Raw genomic sequence first — 27,514 nt, forward strand, 5'->3', positions numbered from 1 at the left:
TTCTGATGATGCTACTGATATGAAGTAGTGGGTGGTGCTAAGAAACCTGCATATCGTGAGACAGGACGCCACTACAAACCAAACAGCTGAGCTTGTGTTTGTGTTGCCTTCCTGTATGTACAGGCCAGAGATATCAGAGGATCTAAAGGATCTCATTCTGAGGATGTTGGACAAGAACCCAGAGTCTAGAATTTCAGTTCCTGACATAAAGGTAAATTTAACATGAAATAACAGCTGACAAATCTACTGTAACACATGATGCATAAAAGGTTCTACGGGGCATAGAGCATTATACAGCAGAGTCACAGGTGAGTTTCTGCCGGTTTTAATATCCAACTGGTATTTCATTGTGGAACAGTAATATTACAGAATCAAATAGATCCTGGAGATATGTTGAATACGAGCACAAATTCTGATATTTAAACATCCCATTACCATGTGTTAGGCTTCCTTTGCTTTAGCCATATTAATGTCATGTAGTGTAAATGAGTTAATCTGGCAATTCCAAACTTTCTAGTATCATAGCGCTCTACAGTATCAGCCTTTTTTCCCGGCACCTTAAGATAAAGGTGTTTACTGATTAAATTGGAAAAATATAAAATGAATTACCGTAAATTGTGCCTACCTGTCATCCTTAGGTTCAGTTATGTGGTGGTTTACCGATTTTGTGCTTCTGATTGTCCACATGTTTTATAATTGAAAAGTACTAGCACTGTGTTTGCACATCACTTTGACCAGAAATAATTTGATTTGGTCCTGGTACACCAGTCCGAGCCACCCCTGCAAGGGCCTCGATGCCCTCTAGGATGCCTAGGTGCACAATTTGGGAACCAATGCGCTACTTCACCACTTCTATATTTGTAGTCAGACATTTTCACCGTGGAATTTGGTCTTGCACAACAGACCTAGTCTAAGGTGGTGTGGTATTTACCCTGCACAGAAACAAAATAACTTACCTAATATAACTATTTCTAACTCTCTCTGGACATATTACATTTGCCCCACCTGCAGTGCACATGGTTTTGCCCATTTTGAGACCAAATTTGTCCTGCGATCAAGTCTATATTAGGCCCAATGTCAGTGTGTTAAGAAAATACCCAAATACTTAATTTTCCATCTGTGCCAGTTGAATGAAAAAGAGGCTTCCAAAGTGGTTTGGATGGCCCCGGAATATAAAAATAAAGCACTTTTTTATTCGTGTTGATTTTGGATCCCAAATGCTTAGAGTAGAGGTCAAGTTCAAAGACCAGAGGATTTAGAGATTGGACCGGATGAGAGCTGCTCATCTTTTTTGCAACAAAGAGAGGGTTATAAGTGAGACAAAAGAATTGTGAAAGGATCGAGGCGGAGTGTGAACTGTGGGAAAGCAGAAGAATCTCCTCCAGATCCAGTGCCAGTCCAGATAACCCAGTGGTGTAACTATAAAATTTGCTCCCCCAAGCCAAAAAAGTTTCCTGCGCGCCCCCCCCCTCCCCCCTCCCCAAACAAGACAGGGGGGGGGGGGGTTGTGACATAATGGCTGGGAAAGAACAGAGAGGAGGTGACAAAGGGACATAACACAAGGTTAAGTGACCTAGGCACAGAACACAGGAGGGGTGGGCGTGACACCTGGGCAGAATGCAGATGGGGGGGGGGGGGCAGGTACAGAACAAAAAAGTGGGGGGACATAAGGACAGAACACAGAAGCGACAAAGGGTCAGAACACACAGCAAGACCTCTGTAGGTATACTACTCAGCCTACTTGCACTTACTGAGCACGGACCAGCTGTGGGGACTCAGGGCTTGATGGAGGCCTTGACTAAGAGGAGCATGGTGTGTCCAGCCGCAGCAGCAGTATGACACTCTGCGGGATGTAAGGGGTGGGAGCTGGCTGTTATTGCGTGCAGATTGTGTGTGTGTGTGTGGGGGGGGGGGGGGGGCAGCAGTGACCCCAGTGTTGCATGATTGGGGGGGGGCAGTGCAGTCATACAGCACTGGGGTCACTGCTGACATCTCACCCCCCCCCCCCCCTTCACACCAATCTGCACACAATTACAGCCAGCTCCCACCCCTTACATCCAGCAAATGGCAGAATCCTGCACATGGCAGCCAGCCCTCCGGCCCAGCCCCCCCCTGAGCGCACTGAGATAACCGTATAGTCAGATTAAGGATAAGGAGATGAATTGGAAAGAAAGTAGTAAAGTGCTCAGTGGCCCAGCCCCCCCACTGAGCGCCGGGCAGCGGGGAGGGAGCGCCGGGCAGCAGCGGCCCGGGTTACATGGAGGGAGCGCCGGGCACCAGGGCGTCATATGGTCTGCTCCTCTGCTGCCCACCACAGACCCTACTCCTCCAAGTTGCCACACGATGGCTATACCACTGAGATAACCGTATAGTCAGATTAGAGATAAGGAGATGAATTGGAAAGAAAGTAGTAAAGAAAAGACACGTGAAGTGTTGACCACCAATACATGCAGAAGGAAACCAGGGTTCCTGATCAACATAAACTTATGTGCTGTTTCATTCCGTAATATTTCCAAATTAACCATGTGCCAAATAGTAGAGATGATGAAATCTGTTAATAGAAGGTTTGGTTGTTTCCAAGCCCATGGCAATCTCTTATCTAGCAAGATGCAGAGTATAGAACGGTAGTACGTCTGCTGTGGACCCACAATTGCATGACTTGGTCAAAGGCTCAAACGTTTTTAGAGATTGACATCTTTCCTCTCTTAACTGTAGCTACTGTATGTACCAGATCAAGACAGGTTTTCTGATGCTAAATCAGAACATCTATAAAATTAATAATTCCATGTAATGTTCCTTGTAGCTTCATCCATGGGTGACTAAACATGGTGCGGAGCCTCTACCAAGTGAGGACGAGAACTGCACCTTGATAGAAGTGACTGAGGAAGAGGTGGAGAATTCAGTGAAGCACATTCCCAGCTTGGCCACAGTGGTGAGTTCATGTGTGTGTAATCTGTTCTTAATTTACAGGTTCATTACAATTTTCTCCAGTTCAACATTCTTGCGCAGCAGCTATATATATATAAAAGGCAGGTGGCACTGAGGCTTTATTTTTTTAAATATCACTTTTGTGTGTTTGAACATTGCCCAATATGTGCCAAAAGCCCTCTTTGCCACAGAAGTGCAGATTGCATACTACTTGCCAACTTGCACTTGAAAAAGCACATTTGGGGCATTCACATGTAAGATCAGTACAGAACTGGCGACTTTGGTATGCCAATATATTTAACATTCAACTTTCCGTAAAGAAAGTGTACAGACGCATTTTTGTGTCTGTACAAAGATCAAAATGAAACATTTATTTTAAAATCTCAGGCCTTTTGTGTGTGTTCTGTGTTGTTGCCTGTCAGTACATGAAAACCCCATTACAGTGATGTTTTAGTCAGTGGCATAGTTCGCTGCACTGATTTGAGTATGAAGCGTGTTCTCTCCCTGATGCACTAGTGCATGTTCTAAGGTGCTCATTCTCCTTGGGTATGCTGTCAGTGTGTTTTACAACACGCTCGTGGAGATTCTCTCTCATTATATCTGTTTGTACCGTCCTGAGGTGGCGAGCAGAAATTGGCGAAGATGCCGTCTTTTGAGCACCCAAACAGCATTTTTTTTTGTCGCACCCAGTACTTGGGTTTAGCTAAACCTGGTGCTTTTGTGTGCGACAAGTGTGAAAAGTGAAACCATTGAATATTGCCCCATTAGTTTATATGGGCGATGGTGCGCTTGTGGGTATGCAAAAATAATTGAATTACCCCCTTTATGTACAACAAACACTGTCTGATTATATAAGACAGTAAGACAATAAGTTGACATATTCAACAAGAACATTGTTTTACACACAATAACCAGTTTAATGTAGTCCTGTTGGAATGTTCTTTGTTTATTAGTGCAATAAGTTCTATTATGTGAAGTGTAACTATGGCAACCAGCCAGAGTGCATGAGTGAGAGGTCAGGGACCAACGTCATTAGAGATTACATACCGCATTATTCTTCCCAGATTTTGGTGAAAACCATGCTTCGGAAGCGTTCTTTTGGAAATCCATTTGAAGGCAACAAAAAAGAGGAACGGTCCATGTCTGGAAATCTACAGGCGTAAGTGGCATTTGGATAATTACTTTCATCTAGTATTAATTGTAATCTATTTATGTGTATACATTATTGGACCCTCCACTTTTTACTCCACCTCTGCTATAAAATACAGCAGAGACTGCCTACAGATTAAAGGGAATATTTATTAAACACATTTTGCACTAAATCCCCTGAGAACCCCCAAAACCTAAATATCGCCGGAATGCATTACTGAGGTTCCGCATCAGATACCTGAGATCCCAGTAACAACCCTCAGTGGTTTCTGTGTGGGGCTGCTATGTTGTGGGATTTACCATTCATCAGCTTGGCCCTGTTATCCAATTCCATGATAAGATAACATTAGAAGTCAACTACCTGCCACCCAAAGTCCTGGAGCATAAAGTAATGAGATCGCTGATCCAATCACTTTACTATGCACATTGATAGAAAAGGGTTCCTTTATGCATGTCACTTTCAATGCATTTGTCAAATAACGGCAGTAATACATTTTATTGATCAGCCTGATAAATAATAAAAGGGCCCTTATGTCTACTAATACCTAAAGTTTTGTTTTAAGTGTTGACATTAAACTAATGCTGACATTTTGATGACATGATACATTTTGACCTAATGACTGCATCCCAATTTCATCACCCCACCTGAATATAAATATTGAAGCTTGCACACTGACCCCAGTAACCATTAAAAAAATAATGCAGATTAAAGTAAATAGACATATACCATATGAATGTTTGTGGCGGTGCCGGGCGGCCAGTTGGGATTCCGATGGCCAGTACTCTGACATCAGAATCCAGACTGTTTAAATGCCCGACAGTCGCGAACCTGACTGACAGAGGCTATTCTCCCTCATTGGGGTCCGCAGTGTGACAAACAAAGCGAGCCCACAAGAAGTTTAATTGCTATCAGTATCCCGATGACAGTAAACTGACTGTCGGAATCACGACTGTTGGTCCGCCATACCACACCCGTTTGTGGCTAGGCCTCCTCATTACTATAACAGAACTGCCATAAAAATAATTATATATTCTAGTGCTGCCATTCATCCATGCTATTTCTGTGTATACACATTGCAGCTGAACCCTGGCCAAAAATTGCATAGCCCTCTTCCCTCCTGTTCTCACAGCACCCTTCTTGTATTTCAATTACAGCTCTCTTAAGGGGCGACATACTGTACGTAGAGATTTGTGCCAGAGATTCATAATGGGAGATTCAGCATGAGAGATTTCACTCTCTCAGATAATGAGCCACACACAGAGAGATTTGTGTCAGTTTCAAAATGGGAGATTCAGCATAAGAGATTTCACTCTCTCAGATAATGAGCCACATACAGAGAGATTTGTGTCAGTTTCATAATGGGAGATTCAGCATGGGAGATTTCAAATCTTACGGGTCATTATAAAATCATTGCATTAAAATAATAAATAAAAAATGGCTTGGGTCCCCCCCACGAGCATGACCAGCCCCGGCAGTGGCGTAACTATAGCACCGCAGCCCCCGCGGTCGCGGGGGGGGGCGCTGTGCATATGGGGGTGCCGGGGGGGGGGGGGCTGCGGTGCTATAGTAATCCCCCCGCCCCCCATCCCCCGCATGTTTACCTGTCCGCGCGTCCCGGCTCCCCTCCTGGCTTCAATCAATGCTATGGAGATGGACCACGATAAAATGGCCGCCCCATAAAGCAGACTGTTCTCTGAAACTGTCTGCGGTATGGGGGCGGCCATTTTATCGTGGTCCGTCTGCATAGAATTTATTGAAGCCAGGAGAAGAGCCGGGACGCGCGGACAGGTAAGCATGCGGCAATGGGGGGAGGGGGGCCGGGTGGGGAGGGGGGGCGCCCCCCATTAACGGCGGGGGGTGCCCAAAACAAAGCTACGCCGCTGAGCCCCGGGCTCTAGGACCGGTCCTGGTTTCCAAAATACAGGGGACAAAAGGAGTAGGGGTCCCCCATATTTTGGAAACCAGCACCAGGCTCAAACAGCCATAAGGTCCCACAGCCAAAGCATTACCTCTGTGGCTGGTCAGTCCAGGCCGGGTCCCTGGGGGAGACGGGACTGACCCAATAATTGGGCCCCCCCCTCCAGGGCGACACCAGCCTGGGCTGAAGCCTGAGGCTGTCTCTGGCGCCGCCTCAGAGCAGTGGGTGCCAGGCTGATAATTAATAAAATCATTGGTGGCCAGTGGCCTTATAAAATAAGCATTTACTCATTGGTGGTACAGTGTCGTCGTGTTCCCCCCCCAAAAAAATCCAGCGTTGCATCCTCTCACTGCATCCATCCGACTGCAGAGGGCGAACGCGGAGCGCAGCGGGTCCCGGAGGCGTTTTGTTTCCAGGCGGCGTCACCAGGACTTCCAGGCAGCATCTTTCTGCAGGGCTACCGGCGTCAGCGGCGTCTTCACTGACAGTCGCTCAGATGGCCCTCCCTGCACATCACCACGCCACACATGCGGGAGATTTGCAGGAGCATCTGGGCGACTGCACTATATTTACCGACGGGGCTGTTCTGAGTCTTGTGCAGATTCAGAACGGTGGGCTACACACAGCTATTTACATGCGTTTTCAGGCATTTTCTGAGTGATTTAGTAAAATTGCTCAGAAAATGCCTGCAAGTCGCCCAGTGTGTGGGGCCCATTACTCACCTACAATCTATACCTGCATCTATTCTCATTCACTTCCCTATATCTCAGCTGTATTGTGTACTAAGAATTGTGCTTTAATTGTGTTATGTCTAGTTCTGTGTACCCTGTACTGTTCTAATGTGTTCTATATTAGAATTAGATTTGGGTGAGGTTTTACTTCGAAGTGAGATCTAAATTGCTGTGTTAAAATAAAGCAGTCTGGGTACTTGTGTATTTTGGCGGCGCCCATCGCATACCATAACGCATACGATGGTATGCGATGCGATATCGTACGATAGTGCACGATGGCATACAATTTTGAAATTGTATGCCATTGTACATGGCATACAATGCCATACGATGCGATGCGATTAAACATTGTATAAGCACCCTAATGGGTGCTTATACAATGTTAAGCACCCAAATGGGTGCTTACAATGTTAAATGCACCCCCACGCCACCCCCCCACTATAAACGTAAACCAGAAGCATGGCGAGCGTCGGCGGTACGCGTCCTACGACCTTTTCATACCCCCACTATCCACGTCGGCGTGGAGTTTAGAATAGAATAGTGTGGCGAGCGCAGCGAGCCACCGATGCCCGAAGCGTGGCGAGCGGACGCGGATACCTGTGAAGCCCGCGAAGGGACGCGTTTACCTGTGAAGGTATCCGCGTCCCCTTGCGGGGCTCGCTGCGCTCGCCACGCTTCGGGCTCGGTGGCTCGCTGCGCTCGCCACACTATTCTATTCTCAACTCCACTCCGACGTGGATAGTGGGGGTATGAAAAGGTCGTAGGACGCGTACCGCCGCCCCTCGCGGGCTCGCTGCGCTCGCCGCGCTTCGGGTTCACGTTTATAGTGGGGGGGTGGCGTGGGGGTGCATTTAACATTGTAAGCACCCATTTGGGTGCTCAAAAGCACCCTTTAGGGTGCTTATACGATTTTTGGTCGTATAGGGGGTCAAAATCGCGTCGCATCGCATGCCATCGGGTGCATGGCATGCGATGCGATTTGTTCGTCGTACGACGGACATCGGGGGCGCCGCCAAAATACACAAGTACCGCAGTCTGTATTTACCCTGAACAGAAACAAAATAACTCACCCAAATCTAATTCTCTGCACATTTTACATCTGCCCCCCTGCAGTGCACATGGTTTTGTCCATCTAAGAAGGATTTTGTCAGAAAGAATGAACCATACTTGCATACTTTTGAAAAGCAAAATGAGGGAGATTTTAGATGCTAGCAAAATGCGCAGAGAGCAGCGTCGTGCACCATTGAAGGGGTGTGTCATGTTTCAAAGGGCGTGTCTAGTGACACATATGAGCGTATCCAGTGGCGTAAGTTCGTTCCAGTTGCCCGGAGGCAAGATATATATTGGTCCCCCCCGTCCCCGTCCCCCCCCCCAAACACACACACATACACAACACAACTCATTAAAACCTTATATAAAATATATATTTATATAGAGATATAGATAGATAACACATATATTTCTCAGAACTCAGCTACAGAGGCAATATCTTGGCTTTTAAATAATTGATTTACACTTGCATGGGGAGGAGAGGTGCCCCCTTGGGAACAGGAGCCCGGCGGCAGATGACTCCATTGCCTCCCAGAGTTCTGCCTCTGGGCGTATCTATGCTGTTAATAGGATATTTATCATGGTGCTGTGCCTATTCAACTGTGGCCTCATTCTGTCTCCCCCATGCCAGGTCTTGGTTAACGTGTCTGTTCCTAAATAATATTGGGGAGCTGCCCCTATTTGGAGACCTGAATCAGCCACTTGAGTGATACTCCCTCTTAGAGGGACTGCCATCAGGCACCTCTTTATTACAAATGTGTGGTGCCACCCTCACTGATGAATCCCTACCACCTACAGAAAGCAACCAAGCCACAGGGATTCACATATACACAGGGAGATATATATATATTTATATCTCCAGTGGTGGAGGGAGGATCAATAAGAAGCAGGCTTAGTTGGTGGGGGAGAGAGGTACGTTGCTTACAGTCACAGTTATGCCTATACTTACTGCAGCTGCACTGACACTTGTGCTTCCGGCCTCCAGTCCCGGTGCTAGGGTGTATGGAGCCCCCCCTGCAAACTACAAAATTACGCTTTCCTATAAAAGGGTGTATAATGTAAATAGCATGAGTATTTTTTATGTAAATAATGTGCCCAGTAGCAGCAGTGCCGTAACAAAACATTTTGGTGCCCTGTACCAGAAAATCAATTGGTGCCCCCACACACACACACTTAAAACAGGAGCAGTGCGAAAAATTTAGGATGTGGCTTCGTATGGATGTGGTATGGCCACATAATAGTACCAATTCACACCACACAGTCTGTTTTTCACATTATACCACATAGTAATGTCACTTACGCATTGCGCCAGCTAGCGCTCCTTAGGCACACTGCGCAATAAAGAGCCCTTTAAACACACTGCACAGGAGTATGAACACTGTAATGCCTATTACTCATTGGCACACACCATAATGTCTATTACACATTGTTACACACCATAATGCCTATTACACATAGTCACACACTATACTGCCTATTACACATAATGCAGCACACCTTAATACCCATTACACAGTATGCCACACACCATAAGGTCCATTACATACTATACCACATGCCATATTGCACAATACACATTATGCCACACACCGTAATGCCCATTACATATTATGTCACATAAGTGCGCTTAGGTACACGATCGTTGGCAGGAGTTACATTCTCCTTGCCAGGGGGTTAGATGCTCCTTGCTACCTGGGGGTTGTTACATGCTCATTGCCACAGGGATTACAAGCTTGTTGCCCAGGTGGGATAACCTGCTCATTGTCCACTCATCATGCGAGTGCTTCCGGAATCTGCACTTCTGGGCAGCGATGTATCCCTTACAGACGCTAGAGGTGCAGGAAGACCTATAGCGTATGTCTCCTCTATGGTGGCAGACATTTTTGGAGTTGGCGCAGGGTCTCTGTCTGTAGAGACTCTGAGACCCTGAAGTGCAGCTACCTGCCTGCTTACACCAGCTTCTGATTTATTTGCTTCATTTAAACAGCAGGCATCAGAAGGCGGGGATCTAGCAGGGGATAGCCGGCAGAAGGGAGCGCCTCTCTGACTTGGCGACAACCCAACGCACTTACCAGGGAAGTAACTAGAACTCTGTGGGCCCCATAAATTGTGCTCACATTACACACCCCTTCTGTGCCAATGCACAGTACACACAACACCAGGCCAAATTACATTATACACCCCCACCTTGCCCCCAAATTAGATTATTCACCCACCGTGCCCCCAAATTACATTATACACCCCACAATGCCCTTAAAAAGCATCATATGCCCCAAGTTTTATCATATTTGTGCCCCAGCTCATTAGGCTGCTATTTCAAGGACAGTATGAATGTACTTCAGCCAGGCGACTGTGTGACTACATCCCAGGGAGTCGGACCAGTGTCTAAAAATGAGAAGGGAGTGCAGCTACAGGCCTGCCACTTGAAGTTGAGTGCTCGGTGGCTCCTTCAACGTTCCTCTAGTCTGGCCTGGCCGCTGGTAGTGTCCACAGCCAGTGCAGCACCATTGCCGACTGCTAGTAGTGACAGCTTGGAAAGGCCAGTGCAGCACCATTGCAGACTGCTAGTAGTGACAGCTTGGAAAGGCCAGTGCAGCACCATTGCAGACTGCTAGTAGTGACAGCTTGGAAAGGCCAGTGCAGCACCATTGCTGACTGCTAGTAGTGACAGCTTGGAAAAGCCAGTGCAGCACCATTGCCGGCTGCTAGTAGTGACAGCTTGGAAAGGCCAGTGCAGCACCATTGCCGACTGCTAGTAGTGACAGCTTGGAAAGGCCGGTGCAGCGGCGTCATAAGCCAGCGCTGCTCTGCACTGTGCTGTTAAGCCCTCCGTTCTGTTAAATCCAGGTGGCACGGCCGTAACCAGGAGGAGGGAGATCTGAGCCGGCCATTGACCCACTGTATACCTAGTTCCTGGCAGCTAAACACTTTCTATGTGACTGTGTGCAGGGGGAGCGGCGGGCCCCTGGAGGCAGCCAGGGCCCCACAGCAGCAGCACCCCCTGCATCCTCAGTAGTTACGCCACTGGCACTTACCGAGTTCCGGTGACTCTATATGTATAATACCCTCAGTAGCATCACCACTAACACATAATGCCTGCAGTAGCAGCAGCGCTTGCATGCATATTGCCCCCAGTAGTAGTGCTGCTTCCACGGATAATCTCCACAGTACCAGGCTCCAGTAGCAGCACCATTTACACGTGTAATGCCCCCACTAGAAACCCTGCTTACACCTACTGTATAATGCCCCCCAGTACACTGCTACTATACATAATGGCCCCACACCCACAGTAACCACTCACTGTTTCTGCCTCCACTTACCCAAGACGCTCGCTGGCCCTGTGGAATACATATCTGCAGTGCAGTCTGCTTCTGTGTAGCTCCGCCCCCTTTGTTCCGTTTAGCCACGCCCCTCTGGTCCGTGTAGCTCCGCCCATTTTCGGGACCCACTGTGCTCTCAAAAACATGGTGCTGTCAAAGGGGCGTGATAGGGCTCTTCTAGCTGCCGCTGCCTGTCACTCTGTGGCAACAGCAGCCAACATGAGCAACCAGTCTGAGATTCGGAACACATAGCAGCCGGCTCTCGCTGCCCGACTCACTGCCTCAGTCCACTGCTCCTGCACCACACGTGTTCACCAGACAGCGCTACACCCTCACAGCACCGCGGTGGCCATCATAATGACGGCTGGACGTCGCGCATTTAGGCCCTGCCCCCGCAATGACGCGTTCGCGCATGCGCAGTCACGTTTTTTCGGCAAAGGGGATTAAAAACCGGGAGGACCCAAGGGATTTGCGGGGGGCCGGGAGAATGATTGACAAAGCGGGAGACTCCCGCTAAATGCGGGAGGGTAGGCAAGTATGGAATGAACTAGAATAAGGGCCATAGTGTGGAAACATGAAAATGCTTTAGGTTGTATATATCAATCATGAGTTGCCTTAAAAATGAGGTGGCTGGGAGGGGTCAGTCCAATCAGTACACTTCATCTCTTGTTGAAGTGTCTGGGACTGTCAGGTAGCGCTTCTCTAAGGGCTGTCCTGTAGGTGCAATGAGCCTGAACACCGCAGTAAAGTTTTCCTTCATTTTCTGCTACTAGCCTACAGTTAGCAGATGATTCATGCCTGACTTACAGAACAGCTGGCAATTACATGAGCAGAAGAGAGGTGACCAGGGTGACTGAGACCACTCAGACTAAGATGAAGGTGTAAACATGTCAGAACTTCTTTGTTACAGTCCAAGTGTTTCTTCCTCCCTCAAACATTTTTCTTTTCAATTCTAGAAATAAAAAGTCAGGGAATATATCATCAAAAGGTAACAATGGAAAAGCTTCAGAAATAATCTTTCAGTCTTCCTAATAATCTATGTAATCTTTGCCTAACACCGCTTTGCATGGCCTTCACATGCAGATGTTCCACAGGGCCACAAGAGGGATTGTGATATGTAGGTTGGGGGCTGGAGTACCTAAAGGGATTGTCTCAGTTGGAATATTTACCCTCTTCATGTACTTGTCTTCCCCACTCGCATTGAACAAATTCAGAAGTCCTGGATGCCGTACAATACAGTTGAATGTAATAGATGTTCCTTATTAGTGATAGATGGAATGATTGGTCCTGCAATGGACACTGCAGCAACTGAATGCATACAGTGAGTTTCAGCTGCAGGTAGTAGTTGAGGACACCACAAAGAGATGTTGCCCATTTGGTATATTGGAGGAAAGCTTCATAAAGTGAACCCATTTTCTGGAGGCAACAACTTTTTTAATCTAAACATATTTATCTCATCCAGGGCCGGTACCACCAGAAGTGGTCCCCTTTTCACCCACTGTTTTCCTTATGCAGGTGGGAAGTAGATGCATCCATCTGCTCTCCGAACTGGGAGTGTGGCCCTTAGTGGAGACATTAGGGATAAGCACTGCTAATACTGACATAGAAGAATCTGATGGCTCCTTGTCAGTGTCCAAAATTCAGAGTGAGGGTGTCAAAGAGGTATTAGGAACACTGGATGAGATACATGTTACTCATGCAGTTGTTGTTGTTGTTGTTGTTGTTTTTTTTTATTTGTTTAATTTATAATGAATTTTTATAATGATTTTTGGTATCCTACTGTCCAGGCAATCAGAGAGGAGTAAACATATTACATACACAAACAGTGCATTGATAATCAGCTGCTTAACATCAAAAGCAACAGAGCAGAAATAAAATGAACATATTTCAGTATGTAGTATACTATCTGGCGTGTGATTTAGTCCAAGTGCGCCTTCCCCAGCAGCCTATTCCTTTCCTCCTGCTGGTTCAATCATCCAGTACAAATACATAGGGCGGTATTCAATGTGAATACCGGCGACGTGCAACGAATCCTGTTTAGGATTCGCTGCACATTCGCCACTGCTCGCTGCGTTCCGGAGCCGGTATTCAACGAGACAGGGGCTCGCTGCCCCTGACTGGCGAATTTGAGCTCCTGCGGCGGACGCCGCAGGGAGCCTGAGGACGGTGGCAGGCAGGGAGATGGAAGTCTCCCTGCCTGCTTTAGAACGTTTGTGGGGGGGAGGTGGGCTCCCTGGGTGCCAGGCAGCACAGGCTGCCCCCCGGGGGTGCCAGCAGGGGACCGGGTATATTCACTACACCCGATCATGCATATGTAATGATTGGGTGAAGTGAATATATAAATATGTAATGAGCGGCTTGGCTCCGGCCCCCTGCTGGCTGGTCTGTGTAAAAAAAAAATATATATATTTTTTTTAATTAAATATATATTCATGTGCTTACAGCACATGAATAAAAATAGCATGCCCCTCCTCAGAATAAAATTCCAGATTTTTTTACACCAATTGTAAAAAACAAAACACTTTATTTTAAAAGTTCACCTTCCACTTCACCATAAAAAGATAGCGATTGCTACTCGGTGAATCATGGCGAAAAAAACCTTGAAATGTATTCGCCATCTGGTCATTGAATAGGGAGATTCGCCGTTTTAGTCAGAAATTCGCCTTACAGCACAAAACCGCCATAAAAACCTGGCAAATCAGCCTCATTGAATACCGCCCATAGTGGAAAAGATGGGGGTGTGGAGGATTGAATAACAGGCGCTTAGGTCTGATGTATTATATTCTGATACAAGTTGGTATCAAAGGGTATCATTTATTTTCGGAATTTCATCCAATAAAATACAATAAAAACTGTAGCTTAAAAAAAAAAAAAGAAAACATCAAAACAATTACCATAAAAAAATCAGTCTGATCGAGGCTGCAAAAAAATGCCATATTGACTGTTCGCAGGGCACAAGGAGTTATACGGAATAGGAGAAATTAAAAGTTCATACCTCCTCCTCTGACTATCCTCCGTATCAATAAAACGGGGTAAAGCAGTGGTTCCCAAACTGTGCGCCGTGGCACCCTGGGGTGCCTTGGGGGACTTGCAAGGGTGCCCTGAGTTGGTGGTCCAGGACCAATTAAAGTTATTTATGTCCATGATAATAGTCAAATTGTGGACAAACAGAAGTGAATCCTGTCCATTACCACATAACTAATGCTAAGGATGAGAAAGAAACATCATTTATTTAACTTAATGTTTGTTTCTGACTTTCTCAATAAGAAACCTTTAGCCTAGGGGTGTCGCGAAAACATTTCTGATGCTTCTGGGTGCCGTGATTAAAAAAACTTTGGGAATCCCTGGGGTAAAGATATTTTAGCCAACCCTGACATCTTCCACTGCAGCTGTGGTCCCGGCTTCCAGCAGTGCAGACAGGTGTGTCTCTATAATCAGTGTTCCGTACAGCGGCTTCGGTATACAGCCGTAACTCAAAGGGACTCCGGTTCTCCACATGCTGTTAGTGTCTCTGTTATTAATTGTAACGGCTTCTGTTGATCAGCCGTATATCGGAGGACTCCGATTCTCCCCGTACTGTCTGTATTGCGGTGCGTGTTATAAGCCCTTTCTCCCTTCTGTTGTATATCCCGGGCACTCTTTTGGAAATAAGACTGACAGATATTTTGTAGGGGATAAGTCTAAGTGGATGATTCCTCCGATCTAATTTGCAGCTTGGTCAATCCAGAGATAAGGAATAAAATAAAAGAAGTGACCACTTCCACCCATCTCTAACGCGTTTCAATCCGCATAGGGATATTTCAGTATGTGTATGAAACAACTGAAGTGTATACAACTGCACAGAAACACAATCCGACTTAGAAAAGAAGAATAGAAAGAAAAAAAAAGAATGTAAAAAAGAGAGGGCAGGAAGAAGAGGGTAAGGGAGGGAGAGAGGAACATGCAGATACTAAGTCGTCCAGAGATGGACAATGCTTATCTTTTAAAAAGAGCAGAAAAAAGAGTGGTTGGGAAAAGGAGGTCTGTGAGAGTTGACCCCGTCCACAAACTTCAGGCCTGCACCACAACAGCTGAAGATAAGAAATCAGTCCGGCTAAACCGCAGTTCCCCGATTTCCGAACTACCGGATCTTTTGCACTTTCATTCATGAAGTATTTAGACACCTACTAACCATTGGCTCCGTGAGATAGGAGCTAGTTTTGCGACTGGTTCCCAGTGCATAGGCTACATAATCATGGAGATTGGTTGAGCTTTCACAATGGCTGTCTCAGCTGGTAGTAGGGTAAAACATGTGGGAGTAAAGGCCCATACACACACTATGTGATTCTCACCTCAATGTAGCTCCCTTTTCCCATTTTGAGCTACTTTGAGCTCAAATTCTCATAGTGTGCCTGGGCAGGCGATGAGTGTTCATCACCAGCTCTCGCATCATCGCCAGCTGCCGCCCTGGGTTACATTGCTGGGCTATGGGAACATCACTCAGTGTGTATGCACTGAGCGATTTATCGGCCAACGATTGTTACTACATCATTCATGGGCAAAAGCACCCAGTGTGTGCGACCTTAAAAGAGAGGGTCATTGTAGGTGTTTAATACATTATTGTGATTGTGTGTGTTGGAATTCTAGTCTCTCATGTTCCAGTACAGATGGGGGCCATTTTAGACCCGTTTGTTAAATGCCGAATTTGGGCCTGTCCCCGATGTTTGGGGTTTGCACATGCACGAATATGCGCATGCACAAACCCCGAGGGCCGGGGGGGATGCGTGCCGGCGGGTCAATGCCTGCTCGGGGTGGGCGACTGACATCACATGACGTCAACACCTGCCCTGAATTCGGCCATCTCTGGCCAAAGTAAAAGTCAGTCTTGGCTGACTTTTATCAGCGAACAGAAGGGAAATCATTCAATGGTGAGGGACCATCCAATGATTTCTCTTCCGTTCGCCGCCATATCCACTCACTTGCTAGTGAGCAGAATGCGGGTGGGGCTGCAGTTGGCCCCTGAATCAGCACCGTAGTGCAATGTCTGTTCTACAGCCCACGTTCAGGTGGTATTACATTTATGGGAGCTGTCATCTTAAACAAAGGAAATGTTGCTGATATGGAAATGGTCTCTGTGGTCAGCTCGGAACACTTGTTACAGGTGTGTGAATAATACATGAAGGTACAAGATTAGGCCTCTAGGTAAGTACATAATTCCGCTGACAAGCAATGGGATATCACTTACATGAAACGGCTCTATACAGATACGGAACCACAGGAGCGGAGAACAGACCTGATCTGAAAACATCTTATATATAGCCCTAATATTGAAGAGGGTGTAAGTTTTCTCCTCGGTAATCTACAGTATTGTATGTGGAAAAAGGGGAATAATCTCATTGAATAGCTTTGGAACTCCATGGAACTAGTAACGCTGCTTGCTGGTCTGCTGCATCTCCTTGCACTTTTCTTTCTCCTGATAATACAGCTGCTGATTTGCTGAGATACTGTGCATGCGGAGTAAGCATTTAGCCTTCTAGGATGCTCATATCTTATTTTCATTCACAGGATTCAAGGCAGCGACGAAAGTCTGAGAGAGTGCGACTTGCAGGAGCTAGGCGAGGACGAGGTTCTGTCATGAGTGTAGTAGGCCGGAGATGACATGGCTTGGGTACATCATCTACGACTAGGATGTGTGTAGATGAACAACCCCATATGTAAACTAAACTGTGCATGCTACTCGCTCGAAGAACACCTTATGTTGCTGCATGCGCTACAGACCTTGTCCTGCCTTGGTTGTTAAATGTGATTGACTTTGTAATAGGCTCGCTCTTCCAGAGGACTCATGGAGACCTGTCCAGAGAAGGTGCTTGTTTTGTACAATGCAAAAAAAAACAAAACGGATTGAAGTGGATTGTAGCATATGTATTAATGATGCCAAATATTACACACATACAGTGCACACATGTAAGGCTTTCAGGGCACTAACATTTTACAGACGACGGAGTTCGGATACATTCATGCAATGTAGGTCCTATTGGAGTGAGCATGGATTGGACTGAGGTATAGTGAGGTGAGCTGGCTAATACTTGTTTCCAAGGCCTAGACTCATTCAAGGTTTAAAGAATTGACACTTCCAGGCTTAGCCCGATGTTTTGTAAGACTGAAATCACTGGTCTGCAGCTTGTCATTGACTATATCCAGCAACTGGTCCCAGTGAAGATGTCTGACTACTTTTTAAATGGTATGAAAAAGTAGAAAGTAATACAGATTTCCTGCTAATGTATTTGGCTTTTTGTGTCATTACTGTTTCCGGAGAGAACCAGCAGCAATGTTCCCGTAACGCCACCAGGGGGAGTGCTGGGTTATTTTATCCATCACATCCATTAGTTCCATAATGCTTCGTAATTCCACCATTACACTTGTATATTTCTTTCAATCCTGTGCTCACTATGGGCGAGATGCACTAAGCATGGAAAAGTGTTAAAATGGAGATTGATAAACCACCAACCAATCAGCTCCTGTCATTTTTCAAAAACAGCCTGTAGAATGGCAGCTAGGAGATGATTGGCTGCTACTTTATCACTCTCCATTTTATCACTTTTCAAGCTTAGTACATCTGGCCCCCTGTCTTTTTGTACAAAATCATTATGTATTTGCCAGTTTAAATTAGAATAATTGCACAAATAAATTGTTTGCCAAAGTATACATACATAAACAAACCCGACAATAACATACATACACCGCATTCTGCTAATTATTCTGTGACATCATAACGAGTCCTAGTAAAGGTTCCGTCTCCATGCTGGAGGATTACTGCAAGCAGGCTTGTCAATGAGAGCGATAATTCATGTTCCCTGGGTACAATGGGTCGACACTAATTAGGTCGGCACTCAATATGTCGACCACTATTGGTCAACAACCTAAAATAGTTGATATGGAAAAAGGTAGACGTGTTTTTTTCCAGAACAGGTGTTTTTTCATACTGAACTATCTACATGGAAATGGAGGGAGAGTAAAATAGTGTCCCGAGCGAGGCACCGTACCCGAAGCATGGCGAGAAAAGCGGTACACTGATACAGTGCCCATGTCGACACAAGTCAACTGAGACCCCAAAAATACGGGAAACCCGTATGTCGACCTTTTTCATGTTGACCTATTGCATTGTCCACCTTTTTGTCCCTGTCGACCTTTTTAAGGTGTTGTCCTAGTCGTCCTTAATCATGTCGACTCCATGACCCATACCTGTTCCCAGCTCATGACCATAGTATAGATACTATCAGTGTTATACCCCTTTTACACTGAAGCCCCCGGATTACAGACGGGGTTTCACATATACTTACACATTTTACACCACCTGTGGGACCCAGGTCATCTCCACTCACACAGGACGCTAGAGATGACATCATCTTCAGGTGCTCGTGAGCCAGCCAGTCAGAACCCTTTTAAGCCTGACCCCGGTTTGCTTTTCACACTGTGGTGATACAGGTTGGACCCCGTATGCATAACCCATGTCACACCTAACCTAGCCTGGACCTGGGTGCCCTGGCAATAACCTGAGTTCTTGGCTCTGTGTAAAAGGTGTACAGCTGGCCTGTGCTTCTGGGTTCAATTATGAGGTGATTGTAAGTAAATCTGTAACAGGGAAAAATCTGGAGCACATTCAGATTTTTGTAAGATCTCATTAGAAAGTATAAGCAGATTATATTTGCTGGTGTACAGTAAGCTGCAGCATGTTTTTCCTTGCACCTCTTTACTTAATATCCCCCAATGTGATTCTAGCCTGAAGGATACATTCTACAAGACTTGTTCTGCAATAGCTCACAATCGAGCAAGCAGTTTTGTTGACATGTCAGGCCCAGGGTCCGTGTCATTCGGTGCCGACTTACTAAAACCTGCTGACCAGATCCGAAGCTCAGTCAAGTAAGCTTAGGCTTATGTAGACTGACGGAGAGCTGCAACTGATGGTGGAGATGGAGACCCGATGCTGCACTTTCAGACGCAGTACTCGGAGCGCAGGTGTATGCAGGAAGTGACAAGCGTATTCCAGACAAAGTGGAGCTCAGTGCAGCGTCCATGATTGTGGTAGTACTGTAAGTAGAATGTATAGTGTCATGTCTGCAACTATTGTAGTAGAAAGGAAAATGTTATACAAGTGTAAGGGGTTGAGTGAGGTAATAAGACTGCGGAGTTATGGGGATTCCCATGTAGGGTCTAGTAGGGTTAGGAACCCATTAGATCATTCTACTCCAGAGGTATAAGGGGGCTCAGTCATTGGGAGGCTGATTATGGAATGACTCCCAGGGCAACCAGGTTCTATAGAATGTGACAAGGGAGCCTCTGGTCATAATTTTCATTTTGGCAAAGTTCACAAACACTCTAGAAAAGGCTTTTGGCCATGAGTCCTGCCAGGGAGCCGCAATCTAGTAGGTATTCCCACCAAGATTCCATCTAATAAGCCTGTTACTATATTTGATCCTGTCCAGGATGGGAAAGGAAGGATAATATGGGATTTAGAGGAATCCTAATAGTCGTAATGGTACAGGTCAGATTTGGCTTTTGGGTAGAACCCTTTGGGATGGCACTTTCCCCACATCTGTCAGAGAATTGTAAAACTTTGGAGCCTATGAGACACCCAGAATATGGTCAGGAAGAAACCTAGTCATGATAAAGTGTATTCATGCGCCCATAATCTATTGGGCACGTGTTCAGCTCGGTTCCACAACCTGATACGCCAGGAGCAGACTGCAGCATAGATAGGTGGCATTGCCATATTATATGCGCAAGTTTCTTTTCTATGTTTCTATTCGATATATGTTCTGTGTCACACTTATTAATTAGTGCTACCGACTGTCAGTATCCTCAGTGGCTCTATAGCGCTTGCAACAGAAGCCGATTATTTCATCATTTTGACAACTGTTTGCTTGCAGTGTCCAGCTGTAAGTATTATTCTTTATATAGTGCCAAGGTTTTGTGCTTGACTTTATAACCAGGTAATGTTCATTATTTCACTTTAGTCCTTACTGCTGTGGGGATTACAGTATAACTACCCTATCAGGGAGAAACACATACTCCAGAGTCAGTTAACATTGAACATATGTCATTAAGCCTACTTATATGGATGTTGTATGGGCAAGGCCGAAGTACAATTTGCCTATTTGCAGGTGGGGGGGCTTGTGGGTACTCAACCTCCTGGTGAACTGTTCATTGCTCACCTCTTGATTTGCTTAATGTGTCTAAAGCTGTGTACACACGGCAGCGATATGGGCTGATATCGCTGGCGACCATATTGCCAGTGATGGGAGTGGTGCGCGCTACCGTTTTCTGCCCCAATATAATCGCTGGTTTCCTGCGACCAGCTGGTTCCCTATGGGGCTCCCCTGACAGAGGTTCCCTTTCATCAGCAACCATCTCTGGTCGCTGATGAAAAGGAGACACTGAGCAATATATCTCCCGCGTGTGTACGCACCTTTAGACACAGTTATCTAACATCATGGTAAGACTACTGTGGTTGCAATCTAAAATAAAGCCTGGTCACTCCTCTGTCTGGGAAGGCTGCAGGTAGGTTATTAGTGTGGGATTTAAAAAAAGTAAACCTTTTCTATTTGCTTAATGTTTGATTTGCTGTTGCCATGCTTTATGTGACTTAGGTGCTTGTTATCTACACTTCACGGCCACTTACTAGAATGTGTATGATTGTGTCCTATGTGTTGCCCATGTTGCATTCTGCATAGGTCACAAAATACTGTTTCCCAAACACATTTTTCACATTTGCACATCAAAGAAAACCGTGTCCAACTCATAGAGCGAAATGTACTGAGATGGGACTTCTATTTCCCAAGGGATGTTGCTATGGGCAACCAATCAGCAGCTACTTCTTATTTATTTAGCACCTTCTAGACAATAATAGATACTATCTGTTTGGTTGCCCATAGCAACATCCCATTTGCAATTGAACTCCCGTTTTAGTAAATGTACCCCTTAATGTGGGCCACTGTGTAGCAGATACATGACTAACATGGTATCCGGACTGATCATAGACTGACTCATGATAGACAGTCGTATGGTCGACAGGGGTTAAATGTCGACACACAATAGGTCGACAGGGTTTAAAGGTCAACAGGCAATATGTCGACATGGTCAAAAAGTTGCCGTGGAAAAGTTAGACATGCATTTTTTTACTAAATTCTTAGCCAATGTGCCGGCAGGCGGTATTTCATGCTCTACCATCCACTAGGACGTGATGGGAAAATAAAATAGTGTACCGAGCGCAGCAAGGCACCGAGCCATGTGACGGGACGCGGTACACTTGGACACTGTCCATGTCGCCCTATGTTGACAGACACCCTAAAATCATAAAAAACTCATGCCGACCTTTTTCCTTTTTGGATGTTGACCTTTATGTCAACCTTTTAACCATGTTCACCTTTTAACCATGTCGACCATATTAAGTCAGTTTATGATTTATACCATAACCGACTAACACGGCAGCTGCCGCTGCACATATATTAGTATTAGAGATTAGTAATGATCTGTTACTGTAAATGGCATGTACAGTAGGTTTGCAGTGGGATTAATGACAAGTAGACCGTGCTACCTGTATTCTTGCATCAGAACTGGGTATAGAGGCTGTTCATATGTTGTATTTGAGAGATTTGTTTCAATGGCTGACATGATAATACAACTCAATACGCACTATACACCTTTTTCAGCCTATCTGCCTAATATTGGGTCGTTGGCCCATCTGCAGTAGCAATGCATCCAACGCTGCAAGATCAGTACTGCAAGCACGCAGGATGGGAAGGTATGAACATCAGTACTTTGTGTCCATTGTGCCCGCTTGAGACAACACCTGAATCAGGCCCACCAAACTGTTAATGTAGTTTTGGGATTGTGTATAAAATGCAGAAAGAAGGGACCGGTCTGCTGTATAGTGTATGCAGACAATGAACTGAACAATAGTTGGGTAGTGTATGCTGCACATTGGGATCGTCTTGGCGAGTCTGAATCAGTCTACGATGGGCAAAATCTTATACAGTAGTGTGTACCTAGCTTTACATCCATAATGAACCTTTTGAGTGTTCGGATACTGCAGGGGTCTGCAGTGATGGCATCGCCTATTGTCCTATCTAGCGATTTATAGACTGCGCTTTTCTAGATGAAGACTTACTTTTTGTAACAGAAGATTGTTTTTTGATGTTGGCTACATATTATTCATATTTCCAGGTATCGTGGAGGCTTTTTTTTTGGCCAAAAAGCCAAAGATTTTACTCGCAACTTTCAGGAATCCTAAGTTTCCTTGTAAGTCTATTTTACAAAAGAATAAATCAAACAAACCTTAATAAGGGATGAATATATGAATGCAGTTTTAGTTTCAGTACAAATTAGGCGTTTAGTATTGCTGTAAAGTTATAAAATGAAACCATGCAGATTATGTATGTTTGAAACATTTGTTACTTATTGCATGAAAAAAACAACTCTTGCAGATATGTATTTAGGGTGGAAGCCCACAAATAGCTGCTACATTATCTATTGACTTACATGTTTTCTATATGCTTTTGTATGGGTTGCACCAATGTTTTCGCACTATTAACATAATATACAACTTTTCACCATATGTTTTTTGCTTACGTGATGTTAGAGGTCTACTATTTGGTTGACGTTGTATGTTTTATAACTGTAGCTTTTTTATTGGATTTCTTTTAAGCTTGAATTATTTATATCTTTTACTATGCATTTCATTTTACTAAGTTGTATGTTTAAATACTGTGTATTTATCACCTAATAAAATAAATGGTTCAACGCTATGCTTACCAAACTCTGTTCCTTTACTATATCTAACAATGGGGCAGATGTATTAAGCCTTAACAAGAGATAAATGCAAGGGTGATAAAGAGAGATAAACGTCCAGCCAATCACCTGCTAACTGCCATGTTACAGGCTGTGTTTGAAAAAAAGTCAGTAAGGAGCGGATTGGCTGGACGTTTAGCATGAATGGATGCAACAAATTGTTTAAGTATGTTACACGTGATGACTTCTTTCAGGGCCAGACATACAGATGGGGCTGGCTTCATCTTTGCAGGGCTGGCGTTTCTAACGCCAGCCCCGCCATCATGCCAGCCCCGCCACGAGACGCTTGCGCACCCCCTGGGCAACTGAGCCTTCCTCCGGTCCCCGCCGTCGCAGCCCTAACCCTGCCCGTCTCCGCAGCGTCCCTGCCGAGAGACTGAGATGCATGTGCGTCCCAGTTCAGTGATGCCCCTGCCGCAGGCGCTTGCCAGCGGGGAGGGTCTGGCGAGCCCCAGCCAAGGATGGCAGGGGCTCCATCTGTATAGATTCCTCTAACTGTTCATTATGATCCAATTATAATTCCCAGTGTTCCAAAGGGCCAAGTACATAAGTGATGATAACCTAAATCAAAAGGTAATGATTATTTTGTAATTAATCATTTTAAAGGCTACCTGTTTTGCCTCGAGACTCTTTCAGGGGTTCCTTGGGTTGGAGGTATACAACCAACTCAAGTATTTATGGTCAAAGTGACAGGCAAAACCAGGGCTAATGGCTGCTCACCATGAAACGTGAACAATCAGAACGACTGTACTCACCACATAACTGAACCTTAGGATGGCATGTAGGCACAATTTACTAAATGTAATATCTTTTTCCAAATGATAAAACATTTTTATCCCAGGGGCGCCATGAAAAAAAAAAATGCTGATACTCCAAGGTGAAATGATTCAGAAGATGTAGCAAAAGACCCGTGGGAGCGCGCGCCTGATCATGATCGTTTTAATTTTCAGTCGATTTACTGTAAAATTGACCAATCCATAAAATAAATAAATGGCAAAATTTGCTGTAGTATGTGAGCACCTTTAGAGTTTATACTGGAATAAGGTGCTCAATTTTCCTTGTACTTTTTCTAACCCGTTTGATACAAAGTTCTGTTGCCTTTAGTAGTGCACTTTTTAATTTTTTCCACCTCTTCTGCTCTCCTTCCAAGTTCCTTCACTCTGCCAAAGAATCCTTTGCACATTTTCCATCTCTGTAAACATTCCTAAAAACGATCACCTTAGATTTTCAGTGGGATGAGTCGGTTAAGCCTTGTTATATAATGTACACACAATAACGTTTGCCCAGGACACTGGAAAACTTTTTTTGGTACTTGTGTATTATCAGAGCGCCCGGCTTTGCTACGTTTTCAACGTAGGCTAAGCTACGTTGTCAGCGTAGCTGGCGCGGTGATAATACAGGAGGCAGCAGGGTGGTGTGGTTTATACTTACCCTCCTCCAGCCCAGGTACCACGTCGTTCCCCGCGGTCTCCAAGCGATCCGATGTGACTCCCCGGCAGTCGCATTTGGTCCACCCTGCTCCAGCACTCGCAGCGGACGCTGTACTTAATTCAGGGTAGTGCCGCTGGCGGCGCATCACGTGGCTTCCCTGCTCCCCCCCAGCGGCACTACACTAATTGTGTACAGCGTCCGTGGCGAGTGCCGGAGCAAGTGGACTAAATGCGACTGCCAGGGAGTCACCGAGGATCGCGGGGATCAACGCGGTGCCCGGGCCGGAGGAGGGTAAGTTTAGACCAGCCATTTTACCCCCACTATCCACGTCGGCGTGGAGTTGATTTTGTGGCGAGGCTTCCCCTCGCCACACTTTATAAAATCAACTCCACGCCGATGTGGATACTGGGGGTATGACGTGGATAATTGGGATATTAAGCATTGTGTATTTTAAGGGCTCCAGAGCCACTTACTTAGTTTACGTAGCCAGCATAGTGCTATATTGGTATTCCCAATACATAACTACGTAAACGGTGCCGTAATCTACGTAAGTGGCTCCTGATAATACACAAGTACCCTTTTTTTTTTTTAGTGCGTCCACTTAGATTGTATCAGTTTATTCTTAGGAATTTTTATTTTGACAACAAAACCTTTAAATGCTGTAGTACTGGCCTTCATATCCCTGCATGATAGAGCTGAAGTCAGCATTTGTATGGAAAAACTAAATTGTATTCAGAGCAATTGTACCCAGAAGGATCTCGCAGCAAAAGAGCCAAAGATCTGATATCTGCACGTTACATTTTCCCCACCTGCACATGGTTTTGTCCATTTTGAGAACAGATTTGTCCTGCGATCAAGTCTGAATTAGGCCCAAAGTCTCATATGACTGCTGAACAACTTTATAGGCCTGGAGATTGTTCGCAGTATCACCAGTTAACAATGCTGACTATGCTGCTGCAAGGGTAGAGCTCAGAACACAGAGGTGGGATTGGAAGTGGGAGAATCATATAGCGGCATGATCTGAGATCCCTATGTTGCCATCCCAAGAATTAAAAAATCCTTGAAGACACATGGTGTGGGTAAAAATAGAAGTGAATTCCCTAGCAGTAGGGTGTAAAGGTGCCCATATACGTTACAATTATTGTATACAATATCGCATCTCGGTTTTGCAATGAGATAATACAAAAAGTATGTGCAGCACATACTTTTTGTACTAGATCTCATCACAAAACCGAGATGCGATATTGTATACAATAATCGTAACGTGTATGGGCACCTTTAGAACGTCTAAAGGCCCCATACATTAGTCCGACTTGTCCTAGGGACAAGTCGGACCTGATTTCCCCTGCAGCTCCCCGGGAGGGGGAAGCACGATTAGGCACTTGATGTGCCAAGGTTTGCATATGATAAATCCAATGGATTTATCATATGCAGTCCCCGGGGAGCTGCAGGAGGAGGGAGCCGTGCGGGGGACGGCAGCGGGATGCCGGCTAATTGTGAGCCGAGCAGGGAGAGGCTACATAGGGACCCGGGCAGGGGGAAGCTGTGTTGCGGTGGGGTGACAGCGGGAGGCGAGCAGGGAGAACTTGATGACATGGAGGAAAAAAAACGCCCATAGAGATGACTAGCAAGCCATTGATTGGCTGAGACCAAATTTGGCAAATCTTATGTGCAGCCCGTCCGACCCCGATCCGATGCGCACGGGACCGCGCATCGGATCGGAGGGGATGTCTACAAGTGCGATTTGGGCCGATTTCACTGCCCGATTCATCCGAATCGGGTGAAATCGTTCCCATATCGCATAGTGTATGGGGGCCTTAAGGGTTCAGGAGGAGTAAATAATCCTATAGTGCAGATGGAGCATTATCACACCACCTACCTCCTAGACCTGACCGATCCAATAAAGGTGACCATGTAGTGTTGAAGTCTCCAGTTGTAATACAAGCTCCCTCAGCCCAATCCCAAAGCGGTTTGTAGAAACTTGAAGCAAACAAACTAATAAAATTGTTAGGGTCTGTAGGGCACACAGATTAACCATCAGAAATTAACTATCTAGTTTATTCCATCTTCATGAAATATTGTAAGATTTATAAGGATCATGCACCCTTTTTTGTATTTCTCCTTTTCTTCCTTTTTTAATTCTGTAGGCGTTAAAGCGAGACTGGAAGAACAGTGAGCAAAACAAGCCATGCAAGGGAACATGCTTACACGAATGTTGCTTTCACATTGCCTAGATGTTCGAGACCCAGTATTTTGAAACGGTATTTAAAATGGTATATTACCGGTTTAAACCCCGTTCACACCGCACAGAAATACCGGGTCTCAAGCAGATTTGCAGTGTGAAAGGACAGACAGTAGCTATAAGACAGTGTAGTGCATATGTAATGAGTCAATCATTACATATGCACATACATAATGAGCACAGTGCATATGAATGAGTGGCTCATTACATATGTGTTCTCATAGCTACTGCCTGAGTCCTATATACCGGTTCAGAGCTGTTCACACTGCATAAAAAAACGGCTCTGAACCGTTTAGGACTCTGCTTTTTACCCGTTTGTAAATACCGGTTATTTGTAAATGCAGACTGGTGCTTTCACACTGCTGCTCTAACTGTTTTAAAAAGGCAAAAAATCTGCAATATACAGGTTAAGCGCTGCAGTGTGAAAAGGGTATAATTGGGGGTCCATGTCGACAAGTGTCAACACAGAAATGAAAACAAACTAATGTGCTAATCGCAAGCCACTAGCAAATCCATACGCAATTCCCGAAACAGCAATTCCCGAGACTTTGCCATCTGTGTAAATGTGAGTAGGGCTGGAAGTGGCCATCGCTGAGGTCACAGACTTTTTCCAAAAAACGCCTGAGCACACCTGCATTTTTCCGACACACTCAGAAATGAAAGGTTTCTGCCCAGAATCACTGGCTTTCTGTCAGCAACATAAAATGCAACTGGATCATAAACGCAATCCACTCGCAGTTTGACTAATGCCCCTCATGCATGACGAATGCATATGGTATGCATGTGCAGTCATTTGATAATCGAATTTCGAATTCGCAATCCACACTGAAGTAGTCACAAAGTTACAAGGTTTGCTCAAAACAAATACACTTGTGTATGAGGTGCACCACTCTTAAGGTGGCCATACACTTATCCGAG

The 27,514-nt window shown here is 45.4% G+C and overlaps 1 protein-coding gene across 3 annotated transcripts in view; it reads left to right on the top strand.

The window, feature by feature from the left end:
* Positions 1–22,880, top strand: part of CAMKK2 (calcium/calmodulin dependent protein kinase kinase 2) — a 133,989-nt gene extending 111,109 nt beyond the window's left edge. For 2 of the 3 annotated variants that reach the window (XM_083151369.1, XM_083151370.1), the window contains exons 13-16: positions 124–211; positions 2,804–2,932; positions 3,993–4,087; positions 16,642–22,880. In XM_083151369.1, the coding sequence (XP_083007495.1) occupies positions 124–211; positions 2,804–2,932; positions 3,993–4,087; positions 16,642–16,714 (385 nt within the window). In that variant the 3' untranslated portion in view covers positions 16,715–22,880. Of the gene's footprint in view, positions 1–123; positions 212–2,803; positions 2,933–3,992; positions 4,088–12,053; positions 12,086–16,641 lie in introns of all 3 variants that reach the window. The other variant, XM_083151371.1, reaches the window with a different exon arrangement.
* Positions 22,881–27,514: the final 4,634 nt, after the last annotated feature.

Source organism: Crinia signifera, chromosome 1 (genome assembly GCF_055691185.1).
Source record: "Crinia signifera chromosome 1, ASM5569118v1, whole genome shotgun sequence".
In the NCBI taxonomy this organism is placed as follows: domain Eukaryota; kingdom Metazoa; phylum Chordata; class Amphibia; order Anura; family Myobatrachidae; genus Crinia; species Crinia signifera.